The sequence below is a fragment of the Rattus rattus genome, chromosome 6, assembly GCF_011064425.1.
Source record: "Rattus rattus isolate New Zealand chromosome 6, Rrattus_CSIRO_v1, whole genome shotgun sequence".
In the NCBI taxonomy this organism is placed as follows: domain Eukaryota; kingdom Metazoa; phylum Chordata; class Mammalia; order Rodentia; family Muridae; genus Rattus; species Rattus rattus.
The window spans coordinates 22,663,594-22,672,575 of record NC_046159.1 but is presented as its reverse complement, the minus strand read 5'-3'; the positions used below and the strand labels follow the sequence as shown (position 1 = coordinate 22,672,575).

The 8,982-nt window shown below is 49.7% G+C and overlaps 1 protein-coding gene across 1 annotated transcript; it reads right to left on the bottom strand.

Moving 5' to 3' along the window:
• Positions 1–707: 707 nt before the first annotated feature.
• Positions 708–5,741, bottom strand: Cd27 (CD27 molecule). The gene is made up of 6 exons (XM_032907383.1): positions 5,543–5,741; positions 5,258–5,389; positions 2,665–2,847; positions 2,402–2,464; positions 1,789–1,908; positions 708–1,596 (listed from the first exon to the last, which is right to left on the bottom strand). Exons 1-6 carry the CDS (start codon positions 5,676–5,678, stop codon positions 1,475–1,477), a joined length of 756 nt encoding a protein of 251 aa, XP_032763274.1. The 5' UTR covers positions 5,679–5,741; the 3' UTR covers positions 708–1,474.
• Between the last annotated feature and the right edge of the window lie 3,241 nt (positions 5,742–8,982).

Here is an 8,982-nt window from a genome sequence, read left to right as displayed (position 1 = left end):
CATGTGTGGGGGTGAGTGTTCCTGTGTATGTGGTATACACATGTGTGGGGGTGAGTGTTCCTGTGTATGTGGTATACACATGTGTGGGGGTGAGTGTTCCTGTGTATGTGGTATACACATGTGTGGGGGGGAGCGTGTGTATGTGGTATACACATGTGTGGGGTGAGTGTTCCTGTGTATGTGGTATACACATGTGTGGGGTGAGTATTCATGTGTATGTGGTATACACATGTGTGGGGTGAGTATGCCCAGCCGTGCTCGTGTGTGGAGGAGACTCAGTGAGGGCAATGGTGTCTTGTTCTATTACTCCACCTTATTCTTCAGAACCTGAACTGCCTTATTCTCTCTGAACCTGGTGTTGTTTGGTGGCCAACAAGCACAGTGCTCTCCTGTGTCTCCACTCCAAGCCCACCCTTGCCACCTAACCCCTTGAATTACAAGCTCACAGGGCCACCCTGAGGGCTCATTTGTTTCATATGCAGGAGTGGGTATTTGAAGTTAGCATTCACGGTTCATGCCTTCTTCCCAGCTCCCTGTCACCCTTCTTTTTCTCCTTCTCCTTCTTCCTCTTGTTTTCCCCCTAATTTTGTAGGAAGGGAAATAGCATGTGGAGAGCTTCCATAGAGATCTTGTGACTGGAGCCCCTAGGCCGTGAGGCCTGCCTCTGGGTTCCGCATTCGCTTACATTGAGAGAAGAGAACAATGTGTATAGAAAAATGAATTTTATTTATAGTTTTAGCTCAACTGAGAGAAAGTCTCAGTTTCAGCTTTCCCACAGCACTGTCACAACTTACAGAGAGGACAGACCAAAGCCAGGAAGTCTGTGTGTCTGTAGATAGTGTCTCTCGTGGCAGTTAGTCCTTCTGGTGGCTCGTCACATCTTTTTTTTTTAAATCGTGTGTGTGTGTGTGTGTGTGTGTGTGTGTGTGTGTGTGTGTCCTGTGTGTGTGTTCAGTGTGTGTGTGTCCAGTGTGTGTGTGTCCTGTGTGTGTATGTTGTGTGTGTGTCTAGTGTGTATGTCCAGTGTGTGTGTGTGTGTTGTGTGTGTGTCCAGTGTGTGTGTGTGTGTTGTGTGTGTGTCCAGTGTGTGTGTGTGTGCGCGTGCGCATGTGTGCTGGAGGAGGTCAAAGGTGTCAGATCCTCTGAATCTAGAGTTACGGCTGGTTTTGGTCCATCTGACAGTGCTGGGAATCAAACTCTGGTCCTCTGGAAGAACAACACTCTGTGCTCCTCACTGCCCCCCAGCAAGTGGCTTTGCCAGCTGGAAGGCTTCATTTAGAGTAGCTGGTTTACAGCTAGAGCCTGAGTCTCCCCCATACACTGGGCTCCTGCTCTTGTCCCTGTCGGTCTCAGAAGGGCAATCCGTCGAGTATACACAGGAAACTGTTCTGATGAGGATGGTAGGGCAGGAGCCAGAGTTCTCTGGATGCTGCCTCAGTGGAAAGCCGCCCCGCTCTGACCCCCCAGCACCGGATCAAGGGTAGGAAGCAGGCTCAGGTTTCCGGTAGTCTTCCTGGATAGGGATGACGCTGCCCTCCTCCTCCCTGGGGCAGCTGTAAGGACAAAGCTCTTCAGGTACTGCCTGGCTATCTTCATCTGTGCAAAGACAATTAGCCAAGTGTTGGTCGGCAGTGGAGAGAAGAGAGGGGAAGGTGAGGAGAGAGGAGAAGGCCAGGGGAGCCTGTGGGAAGGACCAGAGAAGAACCAGAGAAGGTGGGTGAAGGTGGGATGGGGGCTTTAGGTGTGGTGGCAGAGCTGAGAGGGCAGGAGGGAAGGCCTGTGCCTTACTTGGCCCGTGATTTCTTCTTTGACGGAAGAACAAGATCCCACCCAGGACGAAGACAAGAAGCATGCTGGAGAAGGTCACAAAGATCCGGATACAGTCGGAGCTGCACAGGGGTCTTTGGGCTGTGACAGCAAGAGTACCCGAGAGGCTTTGAAGGAGCAGCTAAGCCTGGACCCCTCAGCCCGTCTGTCCTTTTCCTGAGTCACCCTCCCCTGTTGGACCAGTCCCCTCCCCTAATCTCTAATGTGATTCTGCTCCCCCCTCCTTTGCCTCTAGCTCTGTCTGTCTGTCTGTCTGTCTGTCTCTCTTCCTCCTTTTGTGCTTAGTGAGTGTATGTGTGAGTCCAGGCAGAGCCTAGCTTAGTCCTCTCTGACCTAGAAGCTTGACTGTTTTAGCTGTGCCGGCCCTGTCTCTGCCTCTGAATGTTAGGGCTACAGATCCATGCTTCCATACTCAGTTTTTTCCTCTGGCCCAGGGTATTACGTCACACTTGCACAGCACGCACGGTTCCACTGAACTTTCTCCCTCACCCAGGGCCTAGGGGAAACTGTGGCTGTTCTTTGGCCCTCTGTCCTCCCTGCTCTCTCTGGGGTGGGGATTAGGAGGACCACTCACATGGCAGGCGACTATAAACAGTTGAGTCGGGAAGCTGCCTTTGTGGGGGCCAGGATGGCTTCTCTGGAAGAAACAGACAGATGAGTCACAGCAGGAAGCCTCTCAGGATGACCCGGGTGGAAAGCTTGTGATTTTGCAGGAGTCAGACAGAAGGAAGACAAGCTGGCCCAGAACCTAGCTGGGGGCAAATGCAGGGTGGGCAGTGCCAGGCTGGCAGCTCTCTGGCCCCCATGAGACTGGATAAGGAGCAGCCTGCTACGTACCTGTGGCATAAGGTAAGTGGGTGGGTGGTGGCAGCTGTGGGCTGGGGGCCTCGGAGGGCTGGCTAGTCAGTGCAGGGTTTAGAGGAGGGTCACACTCCGTACATTCCTGGTCCCTGCACTGCCAGCCCTTGGAACAGGTGCACTCAGCATTGGCAGTGACCGTGCAGTTGCGGATGAGAAAACCTTGGGAGAGAGGAGAGCCAGGAGAACAGGATACCACAGGTCTTTAGAGACCCGAGGTGTCTATTGCCCGACCCTCTCCTGAGGCCCCTGAGACTCACGGGGTATGAATGTTTTCCAATCCTAGCACCTTACCTATTTCCCCTCTGCCCCTCCCTTGATGCTGCCTTCCCTTCCCTTGCTGCCACCTGCCCCTCCCCCACTGCCATCTGCCCCTCCCCCGATGCCACCCGCTACCTTTCCCAGGCTCAGAAACAGAAACAGAAAGTAGAAGATTGTATGATTTTGTTTTCTACTCACTGCCACTTTAAAGCTTTTTCTTGGCACATCACGTACTACCCACCTCCTCAAGACAGGGTTTCTCTGCTTAACAGTCCTGGCTGTCCTGGAACTCACTCTGTAGACCAGGTTGGCCTCGAACTCAGAGACCTGCTTGCCTCTGCTTCCCGAATGATGGGATTAAAGGTGTGCGCCACCACACCTGGCCTTACTTATATGAAACTTTTTTTTTTTTTAATTCTTTTTTTTGGAGCTGGGGACCGAACCCAGGGCCTTGCGCTTGCTAGGCAAGTGCTCTACCACTGAGCTAAATCCCCAACCCCGAAACTTTTAACACTTGAAAAATAATTCAATTCGGTTTAGGCACTGGGTAATATTTCTGCTGGACTTAGCTGGAAGTCCCACACAACAAGGCCTTTGTTGTTAGGTGTTTGCCTCAGCCTAACCACTGGGATGGTCCTGTTACTAGAGCTTACTAGCCAGCTGCCTCCACATTCCAGAACATACATATTCCCTATAAATGTTGTTAAAGTCAGTTTCTACTTCATATATATATGTATGTGTATATATATGTGTGTGTATATATATGTATGTGTGTATATGTGTGTGTATATGTGAGTGTATATATGTGTGTGTATATGTGAGTGTGTATGTATATATGTGTGTGTGTATGTGTATATATGTGTGTGTATATATATGTGTGTGTATGTGTATGTATGTGTGTGTATATATGTGTGTGTATATATATATGTGTGTGTATGTGTATATATATGTGCGTATATACGTATGTGTATATATATGCGTGTGTGTATATATGTGTGTGTATGTGTGTATGTATATATGTGTGTATATGTATGTGTATATATATGTGTGTATATATGTATGTGTATATATATGGTGTGTGTATGTATGTATGTATGTATGTGTATGTATTTATATATGTGTGTATATGTATGTGTATATGTATGTGTGTATGTGTGTGTATGTGTATATGTGTGTATATATGTATGTGTATATATATGCGTGTGTGTATATGTGTATGTGTGTATGTATATATGTGTGTATATGTATGTGTGTATATGTGTTTGTATATGTGTATATGTGTGTGTGTATATGTGTGTATATATATGTGTGTGTATATATGTGTGTGTGTATATATATATATATATACAATATATATCTCAACAGCAGTTAAAGAGTTCTTTTTTTTTTACACACAAAAAAGTGTCTCACCAGCAACCATTATTTCAAAGAGGCCTCTTTAAATCATGTTATTCTTGTGTCCGATAACGCAGGCCCCCTGAACCCTGGCATAGGTGGAGAATCGACAGGGAGTCTGGAAAGAGGCTGCAGATATCCTACCTCGTCATTTGCAGATAGCGGAAATGTATAAATTAAGAGAAACGACAGATCTAGTTGCTTCTCCCGCAAAAAGGCCTTGGTGTACAAAGGTTGCCCTGCCTGGCTTCTGGGATTGTTATTCCCCAACTCCAGACTCTGAAGAGCCGACCTGCAAGTGCGCGCTGTGGGAACACAGGCCATCCACTGGCTGGAAGCTGCTTCTCTGAAACCCTGGTTTCTGGAACTACCGCGCCCCTCTCCCGCACTATGCTTTCTAAATTGTATTTTTTTTCCATTTTTTTGTGTGTTCACGGACACATTCGATTTCAGAGGACACCTTGCCAGTTGATTCTTCTCTCCTACCATGTGGCAAGGCTTGGCAAGGACCGTAAACCCCTGTGAATCTCTTTGGCTTTGCCTTTCTTTTTCTTCTGTGAGACAGGGTCTTGCTATGTTGTTCAGCCTGGCCTTGAATTCCTGTGACCAAGTGATCCTCCTGCCTCAGCCTGCCTCGTAGTTGGGATTACGGACATTCACGAATGCACGGGGGCCCCCTCATCCTTTTGTTGTCTCAGTCCTACCCATAGAGTCCTTCTTACCCATCCCTCAAATTCCGCTTATCTTCCATGAAACCCTGGATCTCTTCCCACGTTCCCCGCCCGCGGTACACCGTGCTTCGACATGAGCCCCACTTCCCGGGAGCCTTGCAGTAGCTGCATCTCTGACCCCACAGCCAGACCCACGCCTCCTTAGACTTTCTCAGTGCCACCCTCCGCACACACTGCCCTCTCACCAGAGTTACAGTGCCTGCAGCTCTCGCAGTGGGGCCGGGTGTGGTAGTCTGGGGAGAAGGACGTGCCTGGTATACACGGATCACACTGAGCAGCGGCTCTGTCCTGGTCACAGTGCTTCACAAGGAATGTCCCTGTGTGCAGAGGGTCCAGAGTCAAAGTCCAGGCAAGGTGATGCCTCTGGGCTCTGCAGGCTGCCTGGCTTTGCTTGAGCTCAGCCTTACCCCGAGCGCCTCCCTCGTCTTAAACAGCACCCCCTCCCCAGCTCTGCCCAGGCCCACTCTTACCTGGCCCACACATCTGGCAGCAGAGTCCTGCCCCAATCCAGTAGTGTCTGTCTGGACAGTTGTTTGGGGCTGGGGTAGCTAAGAGCCCTACCAAGGTCCCCAGCATGCAGAGCCAGTAGAGGGGTGGCCATGCCATGGCTCCTGCTCAGGGAGAGCTTCTCTGAGCCCCAACTGCTGGTACGGAGTCACCGGTGTCTCCGATAGGCTCTGGGCAGCAGCCACCGCGCCTCCGCTCGGGTGGTAAACCGACCTTTGAAGGCAGTTGTAACTGTTTTGGTTTTTTTTTCCTCTCTCTCTCTCTCAGCAGCCTCCACCCCCTTCTCTTTTCCGTACTCTGGAGAGACTGTGAAGGGCAAAGCCTGCTGTGCTGCGCTTCACAGACATGTGCCCTCCCTGGGCACCTCTCTCCGTAATGAAGCCAGGGTCTGACCATCCACGCATGCTGCTTTTACCAGATAGGCGGCTGCACACCCACAGCTGTCTGTCCTGCTGACAGGGATGGGCATTGGACGCCCTCACCTGTCCCTGGCATGTGTCCTCGCTCACAGCCCAGCCCTTTCAGAGGTGACCGGAAAGGAGCAGACTGCAGACTATTTCTGAAGTTCCTAGGGTCAGCTTAGTTTTAGAATCATGGCATTTTCAGGTTCTGCCTAAAACTAGCACCACAAAACACCCCACTAAAGGTGGGGTAGCACGGTTGAGCACAGCACTTTGGAAGCCTATCTTATATATATATATATCCCAGGGTAGCTTCAAGTTTGCTTTGCAGCTGTGGATGACTCTTCTGATCTTTCTGCCTCTCTCCCTCTCCTCGTGTTCCTGCTGTTACAGGGTGTGTCCCCATGCCATGGCTGCTGCTATAGGGCTGTGCTGCCGCCTTGCATTTATGTGGTGCTGGGGACTGAACCCAGGGCTTTTTTGCATCCTGGAAAATACTACCATCTAAGCTATACCAGCTTGGACACAACACACAGGCAGCAAAGCTATTGCACGTGCAGAGAGTAGTCATGACAACCATCCTTACATAACTGAGGTTTGGTTTTCTGGCCACACAAGCTCTTCCAGCGTTGCATATAATTGAGGGCAAGAGTTAGCCCTGTGTCCCCTGTGTCCCTTTCTGGTTCTGCGATATCACCTGCAATTCCCTTTAATCCGTGTGTGTGTGTGTGTGTGTGTGTGTGTGTGTGTGCGCGCGCGCGTGTAGGTACTCATGCATATGGAGGTCAGAGGTCAGCCTTGGTTCTTGGTTTAATTCCTCAAGCACATCTATGGTGATGATGATGAAGAAGAAGAAAAAGAAGATGAAGATATATTATCTCTCCCTGGCCTGGAACTTGCCTAGTAGAGGAAGCTGAATGACCAGCAAACTCTGGGATCCTTCAGGAAAGACAAACAAACAAAAAAACCAACCCCCAAACCATAGGTTTTGGCGATCAGACTCAGGCCCTTGCACTTTCTGACAGAGCTATCATTCCAGCCTGGCTTCTTTTCTTCCTAATGCCAGCCTGTGACACAGATATGACCCCACTGCCTGTGGGAACATTTGCCAACTTTCCTTCTTGACCTAATCCCGTTTTTGTCTTCCCTTCTTGCTTCCGGCTGGCTCTGTCACTAGTGTCTTCAGGTACCTAACCCATCTCACTTCACGGCCCTGGGCACGTGGGATTGAAAGTGGGCGCCTCCATGTGCCATCTTTAGCCTCCTGCTCCTTTGGGAATTCTGATTTGAGGATGCTGGAGTTGCTGCTCTGGAGGAGCACTGGCTGTTGACCACCCCCCCACTCTTTCCCCCGCTGACTTATTTCAAGGACATGTCTCATTTGGGGGCTTCGCGGTTGTTTCCACAGTGCTGGTGAAATGTCACAGCCCTGTGGTCGCACCTGGGGGTTGTTAGATCTCTTCTCTCTATCTCATACTTCAGCTTCCTGTCTCTTCATTTTTTCCGCCCTCCTCCCTTTCCCCAGCCCCCACTACAGCTCTTCAAGGGTCCACACAAGCCCAGAGTTATAGTACGTTATGTTCAAAGGAAATCACCCTCCACCACACGCCCAGAAGAGACCATGACAACTTTAGAACTGAAGAAATTTCCTTCCTCATTCCAAAGTTCCAACATCTTCACTGTTAGTTGTTAGTTGTAAATCTTAAGACAGCACTGAGCGGGGTGGGGAGCTGATGGCTGGCCCTATAGGAATGGATGGTTACCCTGACATTTAAGAACCTTAGAAAGAAAGCTGTTACAAGGGGGCTTTGAGTGCACAGAGAACTTAACACCTCGACCAGACCATGAGTTGTGTACTCACCTAATATTCTACCTCTAGGGTCAAAACCTGTCTTCCTCCACACGGGTCAGAGGAGGGTCAGGGCCTGCCTGACTCTCCTGGAGTAACGCTGATGTTATGTGGTGAATATTGTGGTGGTTTGAATAGATTTGGGCCCCATAGACTCCCATGCTTGAATGCTTGTCCCAGGGAGTAGCACTATTAGGAGGTGTGCCTTGTTGGAGTAGGTGTGGCCTTGTTGGAGTATATATGACCTTCCTGGAGGATGTGCCTCACTGCGGCGGTGGAATCCTCCTATGCCCAGGCTCTGCCCAGTGTGGATGGTAGTCTTCTTCTGGCTGCCTTAGGATCAAGATGTAGAACTCTCATATCCTCCAGCATCATGCCTACCTGGATGCTACCATGCTTCCTGCCATGATGATAATGGGCCGAACCTCTGAACCTATAAGCCAGCCCCAACTAAATGACACCTGGTCATGGCGTCTCTTCACAGCAGTGGAAACCCTAACGAAGACAGATATGAAGTGTACCACAAAGGGCTCATAGCCGGAGCAGCGGCGCTCTGGGCAGGTAAGCTAGCTTCATCTGTGAAGAACTCCCTTGGTGACTTCATGGCTAAGTAGGAAGTGGGGCCAAGTTAGAATTAGTGGCGTGCACAGATCAAGCTTTTGAATGGTGTGTCTTATCCTCATGCCCTTCCTTCCCCTCCCTGTCTCCCTCTGTGTGACTCTACTTTCCAGTTGCCGTGAAGTGAGAGGACTCTGCCACGCCCTTTCGCCATACAGTTCTGCTTCACTACAGACCCACAAGCAACAGGTCAGCACCAGTTGGTCAGAAGTTGACATCTCCGAGACTGTGAACCAAAAACTAACTCCTTTCTCCTTTGAAGTTGTCTTCTCAAGCATGTTGCCGTAACCATGACAACCAACACATCATCTTTCATAGTCTCTTCACGTTATAAAATTGGAACTTTTTTTTTTTTTTTTTTTTTTTAACATTTATTTATTATATGTAAGTACACTGTCGCTGTCTTCAGACACACCAGAAGAGGGCATCGGATCTCTTTACAGATGGTTGTGAACCACCATGTGGTTGCTGGGATTTGAACTCAGGACCTCTGGAAGAGCAGACAGTGCTCTTAACCACTGAGCCATCTCTCCAG

Bases quoted from the DNA above. Each gene is read 5' to 3' on its own strand.
- Cd27 (XM_032907383.1), bottom strand. From the start codon at position 5,678: ATGGCATGGCCACCCCTCTACTGGCTCTGCATGCTGGGGACCTTGGTA. The intron at 2,848-5,257 runs GTGAGAGGGCAG...CTCTCTCCCAAG, and splicing joins CTGCAGGCACTGTAACTCTG to GTTTTCTCATCCGCAACTGC. The intron at 1,597-1,788 runs GTAAGGCACAGG...GTCTTTGCACAG, and splicing joins AAGAAGAAATCACGGGCCAA to ATGAAGATAGCCAGGCAGTA.